Here is a 22,617-nt window from a genome sequence, read left to right as displayed (position 1 = left end):
CGCGAAAGAATCTAACCCCAAGTCAAAGGAATATTAAGAAGCAGGTTGATAAATAGACTGAATTTTTGTACGAAGGTGATCCCCTTAAATTTTTAATTTTTTTTGGCCAATTGATCCCCTTAATTCTCAAGCATGACACCAACAAATAAGTACTAACTAGCTATTGATATTTCTCTCCACTTTATTGGAAGAAATCTCAAATAATTATCTCTCATCCAGTCATCCCCCATAACAGTGTAAGAACTATAAAACATTGGAACCGAATTGACCATTTTTAAAGCACATGGATGAAAATGTAATTTACCCAAATTTTATCTCTATATTATGGAATAAGGTTAATTGTGTTTTTTTCTTATTTTGGTATGAAGCAAAGATTTTCATTGATAATGCTATTGTGTCCTTCCATGGAGTTAATAAAAAAAAAGGCGGAAAAAAAAAATCATTTTCAGTATAATACACACAATCAGATACTGCAGGAGCATTAGACTCAGCCTCACTAGAAGCCCAAAATAAATTTCGTCCTAAAACTGTTGAGATTTCAAATTGAGGCAAGCTAAGACCTGCTGAACCAACATAAACAAAGAAAAAGGAAGACAATGCTGCAAGCAATGATGGTGCTGGAATTGAGGCAAAGACAGACAGCTCCAAATTTACCAAGTATCGAAAATGAGATCCTGAAGATGGCTGAAATCTGGAGTACTGGACAACTCTTCGGCTACCAACCCGTGTCTTAACTCATTGGAACTTGGAAGGGATCAAACCCTTAAGATGTCCTGCTCTTCACTCATTGCCCCACCCTCTCTCTCTACTTGCACTAACCTCAAGGACTAACACACACAGGCATTTTCAAAAGATACTGATGATTCATTCCCAATGCCCAGTGTACCAGGGAAAAGAATCCCCACTCCCTGCCAACCAACACCACGGCTTAAAATCGCAGGTGGCAGCAGAGAAACGATATAGGCACCGGGGGACTCTACAATGGCAAAAGTGTCTCCAGCATCAAACATATACAAATAAATACCAAGGAATGAAAACAATACAAGAAGGTTTTGTTGTCATTATGTCATCAAGCAAATTTTTCCAGCACAAAATGAATGGCAACAACATTTAGATTTACCAACCATCCAAAATGTCCTCCTAAAGCTGGTTTTTCTCTCATCTCATGATTCAAACTACTTATGATCACAACAATAAAAAAGCCTCCAAATCATCAAACCTAAACTGTTTCAATCCACAACATCGTAGGTGTAGGCCTAAACATGTAGAATTAGAGCATTCAACCCAAAACCAATTCGTAGTGGATGGCAATGGGTGGTGAGTTGTAAGGTAATACTCTTAAATGTAAGGTAATACTCTTAAAAAACACCATCTTCATCTTAATGAAATGAAACTGACCATTGCATTTGGATAGCAAAGAGGAAACTAAAGAACCAAAGTCACATACATATGAAATGAAACCACCCATACAGATTACAGGGGTGTTTTTATTGAACTTCAAACAACCATATCGATCATCTCAATTCAAACAGAAGCAAAAACATTCAAATCATAAAGCAGCAAAAGCATCTAAACAAACAAGAAAGAGTTCTAAATAAGGATCACTATTGTGTTCCCATAAAACCCAAAACAGAAACACATTCTACCACAATGAATTCTTCATAGCAGATTACGAAATCAAAAGGGCAAAGCTGGAATTACCCAATATCCGAAAATCTAAGCAGACGACAAAGATGGGATCATCCCAGTCTCTCTGGCATAAGCAAAAATCCCACCAGCCCTAATAACCGGTCCAGCATCCCCAATCGGCTTCAACACATACTCTTTCCCAGTCGTGTGATTGATCAGACGGCTCTCGCTCAGCTCAATGCTCACCACATCACCCGTCTTGCACTCGTCGCACAGCCTCGTCTCCGATTCCAGCGGGTAAACCTCTCCGGTCGCCACCGAGTTCCTGAAGAAAATGCGCGCGTAAGACTCGGCCACCACCGCCGACACCCCCGCCGCGCCTAGCGCCACCGGCGCGTGCTCGCGAGACGACCCACACCCAAAGTTGGCGCCGCCGATGATGATAGAAAACTTGGACTTGGTCTCATTGGGTTCCACGAAGCGCGTGGTGAAGGAGGCCGGGAGGCCACAGAGCGCGTAGGACCCGAGCTTCTCGTACTCAGCTGGGTTCGAGGGGACCAAGGTTAGGTACTCGGCGGGGATGATCTGGTCGGTGTCGATGTTGTCGCCGACGACGTAGCAGAGGCCATGGAATGTAGTGGAAGGTTCGGCGGCTGCGGCTGCGCGTGGAGTGAAGGAGACGCGTGGGGTTTTTGGCGATTGGGGGTGATAGGCTGTTAAGGGTTTTTGGGGGGTGGGGGATATGGTTGGGAATTTGAGAAATTGAGGGGTAGTAAGGGAAGAGAGAGAGTTGGAGCAGAGTTTGTGGGAGGTGGTGAAGGTAGGGTTTGGAGAGAGAGACAGTGTGGTGGCCATGGATTGGAGTTTGCAGTTGTTCTCAAAGCAGAGGCCAAGAGGCAGAGGGTTTCTACTTTCTGGGTTTCAGGCTCTTTGACTCATCTCTGTGGCTTTAAATGTCAACAGCAGCCACCAAGTAACTTGATGCAATAATAGTATAATACACTACACTACAGCCAACTCTATTGAATGTGGAATTTTATTTTCATTTTTTCTAATAAAATAAAAATATATATAAATTCCAGTTCCAAGTTCCAAGTTCCAAGTTCCAACCCAAACCCACACTATAAAAAATTGGCTCAAATAACATATATTATTGAATGAATCCGGATCTTAGAGAAATGTAACAAATTGGATGTGCCACTTGCTACATATTTTATATAAAATCACCATAAATTGGCTGAAAGCTTTAAAAGCTAAATCACAATAAATTGTTAGTCGAAGATTCTTTCTTGATTTCTTCTAATAAGACATTTCTTTTCTTGATTTCTTCTAATAAGACTTTTCTTTTCTGATTTCTTTTCTAATAAGTCTATGTAACAATTGAAATAAGATTGATGACCCGCTGCACATGCTTGTCTCCACTAGGGCTTTTCTACATTTTACCCATTTAGATTTGGACACGTTTTTACTTCACTATTTAAATTTAAAGTTGAGTCAATTTATTACTTTAATTTATAATTTTTTACAATATCAGACCTCCCGTCATGCATTTTGTTAAAGATAAACACACGCAACCCCTTTTAAAGTTTTTTGGCCAGTAAAAATCCTACATTTTGACCCCTGTTTGGACACTCAAAATGCAAGATTCGTCCGGGGAGAATAGACCTTATGTTGTGTTCAAGTCAAGTAAAGGTAAAAAAAAAATACATGAATATACATAAAGTCAAGATGTTTATAGTCTAGTGAGTCAGCGAGCATGCACCAACCAATCCTATAGTATTTTGAATGATGTAAAAGAAAAAAAAGAGGAAGAAATAAAAACACATGAACAAAAAATGTGAAGGTAAAAGAGAGAGATGATATAAGACAAACAAGGCCTTGAGAATTGAGAGCTTGAAGAGAGAGAAACTCTTATTCATATTAGTAATTCAGTATCATCATAAGATTATGCCAAAATAATATGAAATATGAAATTTCAGAAACTGTTGGAAACAGCAACAAGTGAAAACATTCATCTGTCCCCGCAAGTCCTTCCATGCCATGGGCCGATGGGCCAGTTGCCCACTTACATATACAGGGCAACAACAACCACCTCAAGGCCCAAGCCCAAGACCCAAAAGAGAGGTAGCTAAAGAGCAACCGGCATTGCGAATTTCCGAAATTGACCTTGAGAGTTTGTTTATCTCTGCCGGCGATCCCGATCCCGATCCCTGGAACCTCTACTAGAGTGGTGGTGCCTGGGCTCTTCCTGCTGAGGCTGCGGCGGCGCTGGCGGTGAGGGCTCGTACCTGGAGGGCTTCCTCTTGAAGTGCCTATCGTCATCGCTGGATTCATAGTCCATAGCACTCGCAGCAGCAGAAGCAGCACTGGTCTTTCTGCCACCTCCCCCGCTACTCACACCCGCAGGCTTAGCGGAGGAAGATTTATAGTCATCGTGGAACCCATTGGCCAACGACTCTTTGTGATGCCCCGAAGACCCACCACCAACACCAACAGCGGCCTCCGCCGCCGAAGAAGAAGAAGAAGAGAGCTTCCGCTTCTTGGTGACCTCCCCCTCAGGAAAGCTTATGCGGGAGAACACGCTCGCCTTATGCTTGCGTTCCGCGGCAGCTGCAGCAGCAGCAGCAGCAGCAGCTGTAGAAGAAGAGGCAGGTTTGGCCGACGATGTTTCAGCGGCGGTGGAGGGTTTTGAGGACGAGGACTCCGAACGATGTCGGTGCTGCTGGGGCTGAGGAGGCTGTTGCTGGCGGTGGTGCTGCTTGTCATCGTCGTGGTGGTCGTGGTGGTCGTAGTGGTCATAGTCCCTGTCGCGCTCTCGGTGGTCTCGGTCTCTGTCGCCGCTGCTGCGCTGCTCGGACTTTCTCTTTGGAGGACGTGGCGGTGGCGGTGGCGGTGCCTCCAGGTCTCTGTCGCGTGAGGGCCGCTCCAGAGATGACCTCTCCCTCTCGTATCTCTGGCGATGATGGTTGTTGTTGTTGTTGTTGTTGTTGTAGTCGGGGCTTGGCGATCGCCCAATACAAGACTTCTGCACCACCACCAACAAACAAAAAAATAAGTCAACTCTTCTGCACACATAGCGAAATCATTTTTCCAATCATAAATATTTTTCTTCATTGTCACACGTGGCAACCAACCAGCATGTTACTTATATAGTTATATTTCATGCCTTCCATTTTCTTCTTTCACTCCGGTAAAAGTGCCTCACACGTTTTCTCTCTTTTTTGGGTACAAATACTACGGGCATCGATCATATTATGAAATTACTACAAAACTGTTTTTCTTTTCCATTAATTCCAGGAAGTAAAAGACAACATTTACTTCCATTTTCAAATTTTTGATTTGGGGGATAATATTCAGTATGTCAGTGCTCATTTGAAGGGAAGGGAATGAGCAATTCTCCAATCCAAAACTACCAATTTTTTAAGGACCATTTTGTACGTTTTTTTTTTCTTTTCAGAATAAGAAAAAAAGGTTGCGAACACCATTTAAGAAAAACAAAAAAAACGTCTTTACAATAACAGTGGCAGACCCACCCACCACGAGGTGGGTAGTGTACGGAGTGTCCATATCAGCCCTGGATCCCATTAGTCATCCAACTTCCAAGTTACAGCCAAAACCCAGGGAAAGGGGGGGTCACAATTATGCAAATCAACCAATGCACAAATCATCAATGAATACAAAGACGATTTTTTTTTTTTTTTTGGCTTAAGAATACAAAGACCAAGTTACTAAGTAATTAAATCGCTTATAATACTAGCAAACCAATAATTTTCAAAAACCCTTTCCATTCATGCAACACTAACAACATGTAAATCACCCTCAAATTGGCTAAGGACCCAAAAATCTACTAAAATCCTCAAACATAGTGCAAAATTTAAATTCTGAACCAGCACCACTTCAAGATCATCAAAGTTATGAACATCCAGAGCCAGTGCAAAAATTAAACATGATCCCAGACTTGAAGCACTTTTGGGTCAGCAAAAATTAAGGCTTCCTACTGAGGAGGGTGGTGCCATCATGAAAAGTCCCTCATGCTAGCTAGGACCACTGGTTTTTTGTTTTTATAAGTTTTTATAGACATTACTTCCACTTCACATAAAGCATGGAAACACAACAAATTTTAAAAAACAAAAAAATGAAAAAAGGAGGGAATGGGTAAGGAGAAGCATGTTGGTTAAATTCTGAGTCCTGGCAAATAAAAGTTGAAACTAATGGGATTCACAAGGCTGTAGGGGTACCCTGAACATGCTGATTAAGTAACAGAACCCTAAATTGACCTTGCTTTCTGCCAAGCTTAGCCATTTTCCATGTAGTCACATCAGATCAATTTAGTTATCGCAACAAGGCAAAACTAGATTATGGTCTCTCCACTTAATCTCCCCATAACCAAATATAATAAAGATTGAAATAGAAATAATAACTGATAAAATAACGGATTAATATATCCTAGACCATTAGATCCTAACTGCAGCAACAATACAATCCCTTTCTTTCTATTTTCGTAGAAAAAAGAGAAAGGCATTATCTGGCCAAATTGGTGTTCTAATGCCAACTTGGTGTCTCCTTGAAAAATTGTTGATAAAAACCATAAGTACCTGCTGCTGCAGTATACAAATGATAAGAAGAGAGAGAAATTAGCACAATAAAGACGTACAGATTTTGATTTCATTGAAGGAACATCGCCACCACTGCTCACTTCCCTTCCATATTCTCGATCTTTAGGGAACTCCCTGCTGAAATATAAAGAAATTTAATTATTCAATCAAGTGAACATAAAGGATATCTATAACTTGGGGAAAGAGCAACCAATCACCATTAAAATTAAAGTTGCCCATTTGTCAGAAGCATAAAACTATTAAACATTTCAACCCAATAACATCAAAAATTTCCATGTCACACAAAAGAAATCGAGACACAAAAAGTAAACAGCTAACACATAACACCCAATACTTGAGGATTTATCCTATCAATCATCCCCCCCCTCCAAAACAAAAGAAAAACCACCATGCCTTTTTGATTCTCAGACAGCACAGTCAACAAACATAAAAATGTACTCTCTCCTAGGATAAAAAAGAAATGAAGCCAGTCTAATACTTGTACAGGAACGACAAACACACGGCATTCATGGGCAAACTGCATCACAATTTATTGATTCTTAGTATCAACTATCAACTGACCAATAATGAATTTCCACATTTCAATCAAGTCACTGAAACCACAAACCATTAAGATACATATTTTTGGTGTCCAAAATTTACAATGAGATTTCATCACTAGATTCACTACAAAGGAATCCAAACCCTTCGGTGGAAAAACACTGGAAAATGGCATCTAATAGCAAAAATATTTAAAAAATACACAAACTTAATTAAAAATTTTCATTCTTACCTTTGACCCCGTCTCTCATTTTCACGTTTCCTCCTTAAATCAGCTTTCCTAGCTTCAAATTCCTCTCTGCTCATGATGGGGGGTCCAGCATTCATACCATTCACACCATTCATGCCAGTCATACCATTCATACCATTCATACCATTCATAGCCATACCAAAGTCCGCGAGATCCCTGTATAAAGTGAAAAAAGGGCATAAAGCATTAAATTTCTACTTGCAACAATCAAATGAAACTTTTAGGGTATTGACTCCACCTACAACCTACAGGGTTGTAAGGACTCTTGCTAGGGAACTGGTTCCCAACACACCTTGTCCTCACAAAATTACTCTCCAAGGGACAAACATTAAATTGCATGCATAAAAGAAAATGCAACTAGTCAATAAGCAGAAAATTCATGACATGAACCCACCATTAAATCCCACTCATCCACAGAGAGAGAGAGAGAGAGAGAGAGAGAGAGAGAGAGAGAGAGAGTAACGTGTACCTCTGAGGTGGAACCATAGGCATCATATAACCTTGAGCACCAAATGAGTCCTGTGGAACAAAGCCCCCGCCGAATGGCATGTCCATTGGGCCTAGTCCATAACCCATATATGGCATAGGACCACCATATGGTCCCATATATCCTTCCATGCCCATGCCAGGCTGCATGCCATTCCAGTATGGATTATAAGCAGAGGGGCCCATAGGCATCATATAGTTATCAGCTGCAAGATCTTGAGGGGTTCTCCATTGCATGTCTGCATTGAATGCAATAATGAATGACATTAATAAAACCAAAAGGAAGAAATGCCTAATTGCAATTTATATATATTTCAGAGAGATTAAACAGAAACCTAGTTGTTTTCAAAACAAATTAAGAGAAAAAGGCATACCATTTGCAGGCATTCGAACTTTCTTCTTTTTCCTTTTCTTTCCTGTAATGTACATACAACAAAAAACCATTAAATAATCACTAAAGCTTTCTTTCTAAGGAAAAATCTTTTACTTAACACATCCAATCCAACTCCAACAGGTCAATAAAGCAAGAAAACACAAGGAACCCATTATGCACCAAGAAAAAAGTCAAAACCAGAGAACAATAATATATCCTGACCATTACATTACCTGCCTCTGTGGAAGCCAGCCTCTGCTGCACTTCTTCCTCAACCAGTGGAGCACTACCTTGTGATGCAAGCTCCTTCACACTCATTGACTCATGTGTGGCTTCTGATACATCAGCTACTTTCGTAGTCCTCAATTTCTCTAACATCTGCTGTGGGGCAAGAACAGGCTTTACCTCATCTGCAGTTTCCTCTATCTTTGGAGTTTCTTCATTCAAGGGTAATAGCTTTTCTTCTCCCTTTGATGCAGCAGATAAAGTAGGGGAAGGAATCTTGGGTTGTGGACAGCGTGCAGACTCCATATCTGAATATTACAAATCAACATTGTAATAACAGTATACGACTATTCTGGTCTAAAAAGAAATAGAAGGCACATCAATGAAAAACAAACCTTGAACTTGGAAAGTACTCCCAGCATTGTCAGCACTACTGTTACCAGATTCCAAGATTCGATTGATTGTATCCCTGAGAGTCTTATTTGGCAGTAGATCATCTGCAAGTGTATTTGTAGCCCCACAGACACACACTGACCTTGAGATAATGTAGTTCCTGATACCTGATTATACATGTGAGCTAGTGTAAATACAAACTATGTTGATATGATAAACAACACTGGTATAAAAAATTCAGGACAGGCAATAAAATAAAAAGATGTCTTTAAGAGCTCATTAAATGACCCAGATGAGAGCAATCCAAAAAGATTACAAGTAATAAAGTTGAAATTTTTCCCCTTTAACAAAAAAAAACACTTCAAAATGTGGACATAGGCAATGGAAGTTACATCACAACTTACACTTATCACAAAAACTCTTAAAGCAACATTTGCTCGTTAGCACAGCATCTTTCATAACTTCCTTGCACAACGGGCAGTGTAGCTCAGGCGGTAGTTCACCAACAGAGCGCGTAGATGGTAAACCTTCAATCTCTCTCTCAAAAGCAGCCCTGTTTTCCCATGAAAGATTATAGTAAGTTTTTCATGCCAACAACTGACAGGGTAAGCATAAAAACTATGAAACCTAGACCACCAGCTCAGCCTTACTCATTTGGCCTCAAAACAGCTACTGCACCACTTGGCAATGCATATGAGCCATCTGGGGTTGCCATCAGCATGGACTTAGGAATGCCAGTGGGTGGCTTCACTCTTTTGATGTCATAAGTTGGATCCCCGTTTGTAGGGCAGTGCTGAATAAAATGTCCTGAATACAAATAAAAAGTGTCAAATATAAGCACATTCGTGATAGAATCTTTTATCACAAAAACAGAACATTTTCTTGCTAAAAGGAGAAGATGGTAACAAGAACATACCAGGTGTCTTACACCTATGACATATATAGCCCTGTGGAGGTGTTTTCCTCTCCAACCCACCTCCTCGTCCTCCATCAAGAAACATAAATCAGTTTCATAATGTAAATTGAGGGAGATAGATAGATAGATAGATAGATATATATATATAGAGAGAGAGAGAGAGAGAAAGAGAGAGAGAGAGAGTCACCAAAACCACGTCCACCCATCATTCTTCCACCTATACCCCTGCCAAAACCTCTACCAGCACCGAAGCCATCAGAACCTTGACTGCAAATACAACACAAAGATCATCCAACATTAGTGACCAAACACTAACCATTTTGATATCATACAACACATTAAGAAAACTGAAAGCATCTCACTGTTGCCAGTCCAAGGCTGGAGTATCAATTAAAGCCTTAATCTTGCTATCTTCATCAGCTTTATTTGTTGGTGTAACATCCGGAACCGAATAAGTTGTCGGCACTGGCACCACTTCAGGAATTTCATACAAATCACCCCCAAGGTCATCCCACTCTGACTCATCAGGCTGTAAAGCCAAAATAAACACACAATCACTAAAATGTCTGACTGATTGCACAAAGAAAAGGAAAACCTCCACAACTTTAAATGAAAGAGGATCTCATGATACTAAAGCTTACATATTTCATGGCAGATGAATCAGCTGCCAGAAAGCTACTCCTTTCTGGTTCAGGATTCTCCATCTTATCTTCCACCTTTGGCCTGCAATGAAAGAATAAAAATGGCCTAACTCAACTAACCCTCAAAATCGGTCCTAATGGTCATAAGAAACACAAAAAACCTATCAAAGCATATGGCACTGCTTGGGCAAGAATTTAAAGGATCTGAGATAGTACTCTGAATCAGTAACGATGGTATTGCCAGAACGTCCAGGTACACGGCGAATTAAAACTGAGGTATTTTTCGGAATCAACATTGCAGCACCAGCATACTCTGAAATTCCAAAACATAGAACAGAAAGTCTATAAAAACACTGCAAAGACATTAATCCATGTAAACAATGATAAAAGCTACCAAAATGCAATCTCCCAAAGGCTGAACCCATTATTCCTAGGAAGTTAAAGTCAGTCAGATTAGCCATTCCAACAAAACCCAGATGTCAATCTCACACAACCTGTCCCCCTCTCAGGTCAAACCAATTCACCATAAAAATTTTGGTGGGAAAATTTTGTTCATTCAATAAAAATTGTAAGCACACCCATATAAAGTCACTCTTACTTAAATTTCAAGGCATATGGTGGCATTTACTGACCCAAATTAAGTGTAGCAGTGCAACATCCACCTCAATATAAACATCTAGAAAGCTACAATCTCTAAAATCCAGAGAAACCCCAAAATTATTTTTGAAATCCCCATAAATCAAATCTTACTACCAAACTCACACACACTCATATCACCTCGAGGACTCATATTTCTGTTTAATTAAAAAAATATTGTTAGAAGGGAATAACTAAATCAGAACCAACCTTCATTGGTCTGGGCGTTGGTGACCACAAGGTCGAAATCAGTACCCCTCCCTAAGTGCTTGGATTCAAATATTTTTTCTTTCAAAGTACCAACTGAGATGAAAGGACCGTCCATAGGAATTGAATCATAATCTCTTGCACTCTTAAATTTATAATACACCGCCATGGTAAATTATTTGTTCTTCCAAAATATGAAAATATGTATAATACCAAAACAAGAACAAACAAACGCCGCCGCAGGACGACAATCAAAGGCCTTTTTTAAAAAATATAAGGGCCTTATATTAAACTCCAAAGAAAAAAAATCAAACAGTACAAAAAATTCAATCTCTTTTTTTTTTCTTCGATTATTCTATTGTGAATCGAACATATCAAACCACCGCAGGACGACAGAGCAGCTCTTCAGAAGCTTCTTCGACAACACCAATTCCTCTTCCGTTCTATTCAATTCAGAATCCGATCATCGAATGGCTGCTGGCATGAGATTGAATTTTAGAGCCTCCGAGCGACACAGATGCAATCCTCCGCCGATCGTTGCAATTCGAATGAAATTCCACAGATCTCCGAGAAAATAGCAAAAGCCCTCTGCCGCTAGAAACCCCCAACGAAGCGAAGTGTCGCACCGATTGTTCCGAAGGTCTGAGAGAAACAGAAAACCCTAGATTTCTGAATCGATTGGATGAGAAAACAGACAACAGGTTGAGATGGGATCCTTGCAGCAAATCTTCGATTGTTTGCCCGTACGGATAGCTTCAAAATCACGAACACGAAGAGTTTCAGATACACCGAAAACCAGACAATCGAAACCTTCCAGAAGAAACACCAGAGAAATTTGTGAAATCGGGGATAGAGTTCAAGCCCTAGGGCGTGTATGTCGCTCGAAAATCATCGCGAGCAGCAAGGCTGCTAGGGTTTGGTTTTTGGGAAAGTTTAGACCAAGCGCAAGACAGAGAGAGAGATAGAGAGAGAGAGAGAGAAGGTTTCGATTATGAGGGGTTGGGTTTTGGCTGCTTTCAGATAGTTAACGACTTCGTTTGCGTTAACTTAACAGACGAGTGGCGGTACGTCCACGCGCTATCACGAGCACATTTCACGCGCTGGCGCTGCACTCAGTTTCCTAACCGCCTATGGAGAATTGACGCGTCGGTTCGAATAATCCTAGTGGGCCCCGGCCCAACCGTGGCCCGATAAGACAGTATTCTAAAGTAGAAACTAAAACCGTCTTTTTCTTAGCAAGCTCACCGTTTATAAAATCTTTTGACCCAAGAAAACCTGTTGTGAATTTACGAGAATACGCTTTCCTATTGCCGGGAGGAGTGGAATGAAAGCTATAAAGCCTATAAATAACGAGGTCCAGATGAGTCAATCACTTTCACTCTCACTCAAGTCTCAGAGTTCAGATCGAGTTCAGTCTCAGCTCTGCTTTACACCTCTTCGATCGTTCTTGGCAAAGGTGAGTACTGTGAATCACATCTATGATCTATGGATGCAGACTGTTTATTAGTCGACATAAATTTAATTTAGACATATAACTATATGTGCTATTTCAACGGGATTCACGAACTTTCAAATATTTTAAATATACACCTGATTTATTATGTAAATTGAAAAATGAAATTCCGTCCATTAATTTATTGAGAGATCAGTTAAATATTAACTTGACTTTTACTAACGGGAATTAATTAGCGACGTGGCACCAACTCAGCATACATTTCCCGCCAAATGAGCAACACATGTCCACTTGACACGGGCCCACACACCCATCACCTCTTTCTCGCTCGTCGAACGCTCTCCTGACCATTTAATCTCAAAAAAACATCACGTTTTCTCCCAAATTCGAATATAAATCTCTCACTTGTGTTCAACGAGCGAGAAAAAGATAATGAGTTTGTGGACCCGTGTCAGGGGTTAGGTGGACCTGTGTCGCTCATTTGGCGAGAAATGAGAGACACAGGTTCACCTAACCCCTGACACGGGCCCACAAACTCTCACTCTCTCTATTATTATTAAATTGTGGGCCCGTGTCGCTCATTCGGCGAGAAATGTTTACTGAGATAGCGTCACGTCGTCAAGTAATCTCGGTCAGCAAAGCCAAGCTGTCATTTAACTGATCTCTTAACGAATCAATGGACAAAAATTCATTTTTCAATTTAGATACTAGATCGGGTATATATTTAAAATATTTTAAAATTCATGGATCCCGTTGAAATAGCTTATATAATTATGTGTTTAAATTGAATTTATGCCTTATTAGTTTTATGTATTTTTTCATGATGTTTCTTTTGTAAATATATTTTTTTTATCGTCCAAGATTTTCTGTATTTCTTTTTTCTTTTTGACTAAACAACAAAATTTGTGTCCAAGATTTTTTGTACAACAAATAACGAAGCTAACCCACATCTAGTCCAAGATTTCGGTTGGCTGAAACGTAGCTCATTATTTAATGAATAATTTTGATCGTAATTAATCATCAATGTTAATTAAACGTTAATATATTATGCTAATTGAAAGTATTTATTACTCTATTAATTACTATTAAATTTTAATATATGGTTCTAGCTAGCTAGATAAATGTTCTTCTTTTTTTTTCTTGGGATGTAGATAAATGATCTTTCACATACAAATTTCTTCCCATTATGAATAATAGTGAATTGTCATTTTGAATTTTTGATGTATATTCGACAAAGACCTAGCTAGCATATTACTATATGGGTTCGATCCAAAAATATATATATATATATATATATTTGTCACTCAATTACCCTAACGTGTATTTCCCAATGCTCCGATGCATTCATTTTGAATGTGACTGTGATTCGGTTCAATTGTTATTCATAAAATCTGAATGTTTTAGAAGCATTCGAAAAATATTTTGTTAATTTAATCTTACTTTTTTACAGATTGGGACTGAAAATCGACATGGAATTACGAGAATACCCTTCGATTCTAGAGTCTGGAGCGGTGAACGACTGAACGCAAACACATCGCGTGGTTCGTAAGAAAGAAAGCAGGAGGCTTGGCTCTGTAGAAGATCATATCTTGGTGACGTGGCAATATTTGGTTGGCTCAAAATGGAGAGGTACAAGCTAATAAAGGAAGTTGGTGGTGGGTCATTTGGGTCAGCAGTTGACAAGCAGAGTTGTGAAGTGGTTGCAATCAAGCGATTGAAGCAGAGGTATTGTGCATGGGAGGAGATTCTAACTCTACCAGAAGTGAAGTCACTGTGCACAATGAAGCACCCAAACATGATGAAGCTCAAGGAAGTCATCAAAGAATACGACACCGTTTTCTTCGTGTTCGAGTACATGGAGCACACCCTGTTACGTCTCATGCAAGAAAGGCAGGAAAAGGGTCATTACTTGTCTGAAGCTGAAGTCAAACATGTGTGCTTTCAAGTGTTTCAAGGGCTTGCCTACATGCATGCACGTGGGTACATGCATCGCGACCTGAAGCCCGAAAACTTGTTGGTGACTAAAAATGTGGTCAAGATTGCTGACATGGGTCTTGCTCGGGACATGGAGTGGGGTCCGCCCTTTACGGGGTACGTGGGGTCGCGCTGGTACCGAGCCCCGGAGTTGATGCTTGGCTCATTCAGGTACAGTCGTAAGATTGATATTTGGACAATAGGCGCTATTATGGCGGAGTTGTACACACTGACGCCTTTATTCCCCGGTGGGAGTGAGGCGGATCAGATGTACAAAATTTGTAGGGTTCTTGGTACTCCGACGAGGGAGACTTGGAATGAAGGTCTCCTTCTTGCTAAGGAGATCAACTACCAATTCCCTCACTTTTTGGGTGTTGATCTCTCTGCACTCATTCCTTCGGCTACTGATTGCGCCATCGATCTGATTGCTTCACTGTGCTCTTGGGATCCACTGAAGAGGCCAACGGCTGTGGAGGCTCTTCAGCACCCATATTTTTATTCTCTCACGCGCTGCCATATCCCTTGGAGAGATGATGATGATGATGATCTGCTAGATCATATATATGGCAAAGCAGTTGTACTTAACATTCTTTTTTAATTTTTCTTAAATATAATTTCGTTGTTACTGTTTTTTAAAGAATGCGCTAGCACTAGTGTAGTCCATTTAAATGTATAAGGATTTTTTTTGTGGAGATTGTTTTGATAATTTTCATGGAGTTTATAGATTTCTATTAATTTTCACAAGCTGCTATCAAAAAACTATTTATAAGCTTCGCAAAATAACAAAATACTTTTGTAAAATTTATATAAATAATGATAGATTTCAGCTTCATGAATTAAATACAACGTTAGAAATAGCAGTACTCATATACAATTCAGCCGATCAACCTCATTGACATGCATTGACCAAAAAAAGTAAAAAACCTCACTGACATTTTTGACTAGGGAGTACACTCTAGATATTTGTGTGCCATCGTAACACTTCAAACCAAGTGGAGGGTCTTTTTTCTTGAAAAAGTTGAAAAATTAAAAGGATCTTCATCTTATTTTTGGCGGCAGCCTAAGAGTGAACGTATAATATATTGGCATGAATAGTAGAGCAGGAAATTAAGAAAAAAAATCATTTGGAATGCAATTAACAAATCTCAAAAAGTGAGCAGTGTAGAAAAATTTCGAAAGCTAGCTTCTTTTTGCAATGTGGGATATACTCTCTACACCATTTTCATTGCTCTGATATAGCTTAATATTTTCCCTTATCAAAAATCAAAGCCCTAATTCAATTTCATCACCAACCCTCTCACTCTTCACTGTATGCACACACTATATACTATAGTCTGGGTGGTAAATTTGCAAATTTCTGAAAGAAAAAAAAACTAGTATAAGGCTCTACTACGAATATCTTACCTGGCCCTTACAAAAGCTTACAGAAGTTAGAAAGTGGCTCCCCTAGAGGACAATACTTGGTTCCTCACCAGTGAAATAAAAGAATAAACATGTGTAATTTTGAACTTTTTATACAATTAACCAACACCTCTTATATTATTTTTATTCTCTCTTGACTTGTAGAAATTATTTTCAGGCCAAGTACTCAAGCATTGATTGGTGTGCGTACAAAGGTGTTATCAAAAGAGTGGTTCATGGCACAAGTAGGCATCAGTGATGCAGTCCATGTGGTCCCAATATTATAGCCTGGAACACTTATTCAAGTCTATGATGGACTTTGAGAACTTTAGACAATAGAAATCCAAGAAACAAAAATTCTAAAATCCTTTGTTTCTATTGATCTGATTATATTGAAATTGAATCTAACTGCCTCAACCATCTGAAAATAACGGATATGATACTGGTTCTTCGTAAATGGAAGAGAGGGTAAAAAGAAAAAAAGAAGTAAAAATCATACATCGGTCAAGATTAATGAAGATACAATCACAACATATGCCAGGAAAAAGAAAATAGCTATCTGCACGAAGAACTTTGGATTTTCCCTCATGTTTGGAGATGTAACTGCCCTGTAAACCACAAACAAAACATGCATTCACTTTATTAAAGCTAGAAAAAAAAGCCAAAGTAAATGAAATCAATGAAAATGGGGGAGAAAAGGAACTATTTCGGTTCATTGCAAGAAAACATTACCTAGCAATGCGCTGAGAAAACCGATGAAAAGGCAAACTCTGAATGAAGACGATGCCTGGCCCAGTTAGAACAGCTGTTACTAGATTGTCACCCTGTTATTTTTCAACAGTTAGAAAAATTGATGCTTGGAAACAAAAAGAAACATAATGAAGAAATCAAATTTGGAGACCCTAAAAGCACATTAGCATAGGGTTTCAAAATGGGGGTGGGACCCCAAAAATAAGGTCATTTGCAATGAAAATAATTTTTTCAGCATTTCCTAAACCCTGATGATTCAAACCACCTTTTCTCTGCATCGTGTCTATAAATTAGCACAGAAATATTCCAGACCTAATGCAACTATACAAGGATCAGGTTAATTTGGTTATCTTTGTAGTCTTAGGACTTCCTGAATCGATATGCTATGGACCTTTGCAATGGTCATGGCGGTCCAATCTCAATCTGAATTGGTGGTTCACACCATAACCTGCATGCCTAGCAACAGCTGGGAGTGGACCACTCTCTGGTATTATCCCTAACAGGCTCAGCCAACTCAAGATTCGATAATACATGACAAACTTGCAAGATTATGAGCATGTAATACACAGTGCCAACTGCGTTGTCAACATAGAAGCATTGGCAAAAAGAGTGAAAATTTCCAGAAATGGTAGCAACTTACGCCAAACACTGCTCTTCTCATAGGACCATTGTATTTGATTTGGACATTGACTGTTGATGTAACGGCAGCTATACAGGACACATCAACAGATAGTACCTCACCCACCTCAAGATTTTTCTGTACAACTAGCAAAAAGAGAAATCCATAAAGACCCTAAGATTAGTCTTAGGATGATAATTCCCTACTCAGTAACTAAACTAAGCCTTAATCCCAACTAATTAGGGTTTCCAAGAAGGCATAATTAATCTAATCACTTTATTCTCATGCAACAAAAGAAACTACAAACATTTTTGTTTAGGATCCAAGGTAAAAGATTAGAGCTAAAACAGAAAGGGGAAAGAGAAAAAAAAAAAAAAAAAAAAAAAAAAAAGATGAAAGGTAATCACTAATCAGATTTGGCAAATACATGAAAACTACACATTTGAATTTATATTAAAAAACCAAGAAAACGACTGAACAGGATATGGCAAACATGGTAAAACCTAGAACAGAACTACCAAGAAAAATTTAAACCTTGAACAAGCATAAAATGCCTTCAATATTATGCTAGAAATAGCATTAACTGCATAATTTGGGCCAGACCCAAACTCTTAAGAGGGCCCAATCTGAAATTTGTAGATGTATAAATGTGTCAAGAAATGCATACCAGATCCACCTGCATATATAAATGCAAGCCCTTGGCCAGATAGCTTCTGTCTTAGAAATCCCTATAGTGACATTAACATGGCAGTCAGATAGACAAAAGAAAACAAAAATGAACGTACTTTGAGAAACAAATTAAAGAGACAAAATAGAAAATGAGAAGCAATTCTGGACCTCCCAATATCTCACCTCTGCACCAGGAATAACATTACGTGCCCTTTGATCAATTGTATTATTACTGACTTTAACATCATTGACAGAACAAAGGAATGCATCTGGCTACAAAAATTATAACAAAGTCCCATAAAAATTCAGTTGATGAAGACAAGAAAAGTACAAGTTGATTGTAACAGAAGAAAACATGGAGTATACATAATAATTCACTGCAAACTGGGAACAGAAATTGACAGAAAACAATTACTCATTCAAACAATGAACAATCCCAAATGGACAAGTTAGCTATACCTGGCATAAAATCTCTCCACCAAACATTGCCAAATCAATCTGTCAAAAAAGAAGAATGCATAACCAAAACTATAATAAGTTATATACGAAGGTTGGGATCAAAAGCTATGCAAAAGTATCAAGAAAATGCCTCATCAACGGAAAGTTGGCATGATTAAAATCACAAACCGGGAGAATTCTCGCAAGAGAAGGTGCAGCAATTCCAACAAATCCATCACCTGGACCACGATTGTGAAAAACTATGCTACTGACTGTCTTGCCAAAAAGCCACTGCCACATGCCTACATTTTCAGGAACAAAAACATTTTCCATTTGGATTGACCCAGACATGAAGCACATTGAACCTAAAATTTATTCATCAATCAGTACACACGTAATAGCGACAACAAATACATGCTCTCTAACTCAGAACCAAGACAGAATATCAGTCAACTGTATTGTGAAAATTATAATGCACCTTATAAAAAGTAAAAGCCCAAGCTTGCAACTTACCAGGCTTCGCAACAACCTTTTCTTCTGGCTTCAACATTATCTGACAACGCAAAAACCAAATCCAAGAAGAAGTTTTAGGTTCTGGTGAGAAAAGAAATCAGAAGATACAGAAGCAAAGATACACACATAGATGATAAAGATTTGGATGCTTATAGCATATACCTGAACCAGTTGAGCTTCACCGCCCAAAATTTGAAAAGGTATCACAGCATCTTGGGGACTCTACAGTACATTATCAAACATGATTTCATGAATGTATACAGACAACATAGATTGTCAAGTAGTTGCACAATATAACTTAATATGAACATGGGTTTTTCTTGGACCAAACCAGAGACCATAAACAAGGACACATTTAAACTAAAAGTGTATAATATTTTACCATATATCAGAATTACGAAGCTTCTACGAAAAAAAAAAAAAAGGAAATAAGCAAACAAAATACTCCAAAGACGGGGAAAAAAACCTTAGGTTTCTTGCAGATGTATTCTACTCAAAATACTGCATTTTTCTGCCAATATGTGTGGAAGCCCCTACTTATGTCAGTGTAATCAGTCTCTATTTGCCATTTACCAGTAGCAGCAATAGTAAGTAGGAGACCTACGATAAAGTAGAAATCACTAGAGAGTATTCCATCTACAGTCTGTACTTCCTATGAAACATGTATCTCTTGGTTTACAACAGATGTTAAACTTCTGTACAAGTTGATATACACAATCAATCACCATTGTTTCTCAGTAGTAATGCTGGTGGTACTGGTAGTAGTGATAGAAATATAATGCATAGTTAAGAGTTATGCTAGGGATCCCAAATTTGAATCCCAAATGGTGTGCTAGTGTATGTGTCAGTGTTTTACTTGTTGCAAATAAAAGAACCCAAAAATAGACCCAGATATGAATCTATGAAACACTACCACATCATTTGGGATCCCTAGCAGTACTCCATAGTTAAATATTCTCCACTGTATGCTACCTTGTTCTCAAGGGTTTTTCTTCCTTCCAAGTCTTCTTTCCTCAAAATCACACTATATAATGCATGTTTTACATTTGCGTTAACTGAAAAGAAAATGCATCTTAAATTGTACAGTATCCTTCACATCTCTTACAAAAACTGACATGGTTAACAATTGTAAAGCAGTTCTTAGACAGAAATCAGGGCTTCAAAAGATTCAAAAACAAACAAAAGTGGAAATTTGAATAAAAGTGATAGCAGGAGAATGTATCAACATAAATTTTTAAGATATTCCTCAACCCAACTACATCACATATCAAATTCCTAAAAAGTAATTTGGAAAAACCCAATTTCATTATATATATACTAAATATTATCTCACTTGTTATTCACAAATAGTAGGAATGAGATAAGCAAATTATCCTGTATGAATGCAACAAATCCTTTTGTTCCTTTTCTTAAATGTCCCAGTGGCCATAACTTTCAAGTAATGTGGCAAGATATAGAAGTCTTATATGTTAGGAAACTGAGCTTGCATCTTCATATCAATACTTAATCACTACACTTATTGTATAAACTAGGAAATGCAATTAGTGTTTCTTATATAATAAAATAAAATTAGTAATTCCTCATGTATTATCCAAGTTATCCCAATCGCATTTGATAGATGGAGATCTACATAAGTAAAACATGTACTGTTTTTTTGTCCCCATGCATATAAATATCCTTTTCTTAAATCAGTTTAGCTTTGTGTAATAGAAAACTGAAGTTGTTGATATCCATGATTCAAACACAATTTGGTTCAATAAAATTTGATATCATGCCAGCCAATTTATCCTAGCAACCTTATTTAATATGCAAGTAAACAAAGCAATTATAGATCAAGGCAGCAAGTAATTACTAGCATAGACTGCACTATCTTAGTTACAGGCATAGCATGACTATGCATGTGCAGCTTGTGTCTATGTACAAGCACAATTTTCCCCCCAGTCCACACCCCCATTCAATGATCCTAATTTATGTTTGATTTCTGGAAATAACAATTTCTGAAAGGATTCTTCGATCATTCACATTGTCTACTTATTGGAAAGCATGTATCGGTCAAGGACCATCCACATGTCATATAGTGAAGCAACATGTCGATAATACAACCTCTTTGTAGATGAATGCCAGCCACCAGGATGGATGCATACATCAGGTATCCAAACAAACCGGAAGCACACCCTAATCCCTAGTGGTAGTTCTCACCATGTTTCATACTCAAAAGTCCACCCCCCTCCAACAGAGACACCATGACAACCCATTGACTCGAGTGGCTGAAGATCTTGGTTTAAACTCTAAAGGATGACTTTATAGGTTAATGGTGGCCCAACCATACCGCGAATGCAGTAGCTATCACCTCACCTGACTTCTTAGACGCAGGCATGCCAATGCACCAAAACATGTTCAACGTTGCATTTGTAGTTTATCCACCACAGTTTTGCATAATTCCATTATGAACCTATCTTACCACCGCCATCTGGATCCTTGAAGTTGAAATATAGATTTCAAGGATCATCTATGTGAGCCATACAGCCAAAGATCGGAGAACTTTTATCACATCAACATATTCACGGAACACATATCCATAACCAATCCACCCTATAGCATTCCACTTATTTTCTACTTCAACATTTGCACCTTATATGTTTCTTAGTTCTTACTAAACCCATATACGCGTAATTTCCTCCTTCAACACAAAAATTTGCCTAACCTAAAAGCAGATGCATCTAAATAGTTATCAATTGAACACTACCTAAAAAAATCTTAAACATCAAAGTAAACGTTGCAATTCCTGAATACCTCAGCTACTAACCCTGACTTGAAGCAAAAACAACAGATCAAAACTAAAAACTTTCTCAGCAGCCAAACAGATGACCTACAATGAAAATATGGTGGAATTGCAGAGAGACAGAACGAGTACCTGGTACACGTAAGGCTGAAAAGGCGTTGATAAAAACGGTGCAGCCATGGCTAAACCGCAGAGGATGATCAGCTCGAAATTGACGAAGATCAAACAAAATGATGAATGAAACCCTTCAATTTGGAGATTCACTACCTACTCACACTACGCCATTTACACACAGTTTTCATTTTGCTTTTTTGTCTTTTATTTTCTTTCTTTCTTTCTTTTATTTATCTACCGGGTTTTAAGGGTACAGTAATAAGTCGGATTATCAAAACAATATTTAAACCACTTTTATAGTTTTATGTACGACAAAACTCTTTTAAATTCCTAATACTTCTAAATTGACTGAAATAACCTTGTTTTGAAGTTATGTTTTCCTTTAAGTGGAAGGACTTTATAATTTTTTCAGTGGCAATTCCGTCAGTCTGGGTGACTTGGAAGTCTACGCTTTGCTTATTATGACGTGGCATAGTTTGATTGGATGGAGTGTCAAATCTCGACGTGTTCAAAATATGCCAACTCCTTCTTAATGCTGGTTGCTTACAAAACGACGTCGTGTTGGCCATTATGCTCATATGTTGTTGATTTTTTTTTTGTGACATTCGTCCTGTTTATTTTTGCTCTGTCGTTCAATGTAAAAAGTAAATCAGAACCTACGATGAATGAATGTGATGGTCATAGACTCATGTGTAACTTACTAACCTCTACCTCACAACTCATATTATGAGATCCTTATTTATATATGGAAACTTATATTTAGGTACTTTAATTAAATAATTTATCAAATAAAATTTTATAATTTTTAAAATTCTAACTAAAATTAAATAATATTATAACCATTTCATATTACATAATATTAATTCATTAGTTTCAATTTTTTCACACATACCAAGTGCCGAGTCTTTGGCGGTCATTTTTTAGCGTTTGACAGTGCATTTTTATTTTTTCTCAAGCCTTGATTTGTCGACTTTATATTTAGATTTTAACTC

The 22,617-nt window shown here is 38.4% G+C and overlaps 3 protein-coding genes and 1 pseudogene across 4 annotated transcripts; 1 reads left to right on the top strand and 3 right to left on the bottom strand.

Annotated features, from left to right (window-relative positions):
* Positions 1-1,450: 1,450 nt before the first annotated feature.
* On the bottom strand, positions 1,451-2,615 carry LOC147273751 (3-isopropylmalate dehydratase small subunit 1-like). The gene has a single exon (XM_086257206.1). It carries the CDS (start codon positions 2,482-2,484, stop codon positions 1,717-1,719), a length of 768 nt encoding a protein of 255 aa, XP_086113332.1. The 5' UTR covers positions 2,485-2,615; the 3' UTR covers positions 1,451-1,716.
* Positions 2,616-3,514: 899 nt separating this feature from the next.
* On the bottom strand, positions 3,515-11,918 carry LOC147273750 (DWNN domain, a CCHC-type zinc finger). Of its 2 annotated transcripts, none has more exons than XM_086256491.1 (15): positions 10,916-11,918; positions 10,286-10,382; positions 10,070-10,151; positions 9,791-9,957; positions 9,616-9,695; positions 9,429-9,497; positions 9,163-9,319; positions 8,917-9,065; positions 8,515-8,679; positions 8,128-8,427; positions 7,896-7,937; positions 7,505-7,760; positions 7,018-7,191; positions 6,284-6,362; positions 3,515-4,654 (listed from the first exon to the last, which is right to left on the bottom strand). In XM_086256491.1, exons 1-15 carry the CDS (start codon positions 11,079-11,081, stop codon positions 3,809-3,811), a joined length of 2,829 nt encoding a protein of 942 aa, XP_086112617.1. In that variant the 5' UTR covers positions 11,082-11,918; the 3' UTR covers positions 3,515-3,808. The 2 variants fall into 2 exon arrangements, with proteins under 2 accessions (XP_086112617.1, XP_086112618.1); XM_086256492.1 differs by having other exon boundaries at positions 6,284-6,359.
* Positions 11,919-13,986: 2,068 nt separating this feature from the next.
* Positions 13,987-14,949, top strand: LOC147273749 (cyclin-dependent kinase F-4 pseudogene; annotated as a pseudogene).
* Positions 14,950-16,103: 1,154 nt separating this feature from the next.
* LOC147273748 (uncharacterized) lies at positions 16,104-21,843 on the bottom strand. The gene is made up of 10 exons (XM_086256563.1): positions 21,644-21,843; positions 18,892-18,951; positions 18,730-18,769; positions 18,406-18,581; positions 18,238-18,276; positions 17,962-18,051; positions 17,777-17,837; positions 17,131-17,255; positions 16,473-16,564; positions 16,104-16,348 (listed from the first exon to the last, which is right to left on the bottom strand). Exons 1-10 carry the CDS (start codon positions 21,689-21,691, stop codon positions 16,234-16,236), a joined length of 846 nt encoding a protein of 281 aa, XP_086112689.1. The 5' UTR covers positions 21,692-21,843; the 3' UTR covers positions 16,104-16,233.
* Positions 21,844-22,617: the final 774 nt, after the last annotated feature.

Source organism: Dryas octopetala, chromosome 9 (assembly GCF_963921425.1).
Source record: "Dryas octopetala chromosome 9, drDryOcto1.1, whole genome shotgun sequence".
Taxonomy (NCBI): domain Eukaryota; kingdom Viridiplantae; phylum Streptophyta; class Magnoliopsida; order Rosales; family Rosaceae; genus Dryas; species Dryas octopetala.
Note: the sequence above shows the minus strand (reverse complement) of the source record. Positions and strands in the feature narration are given on the sequence as shown.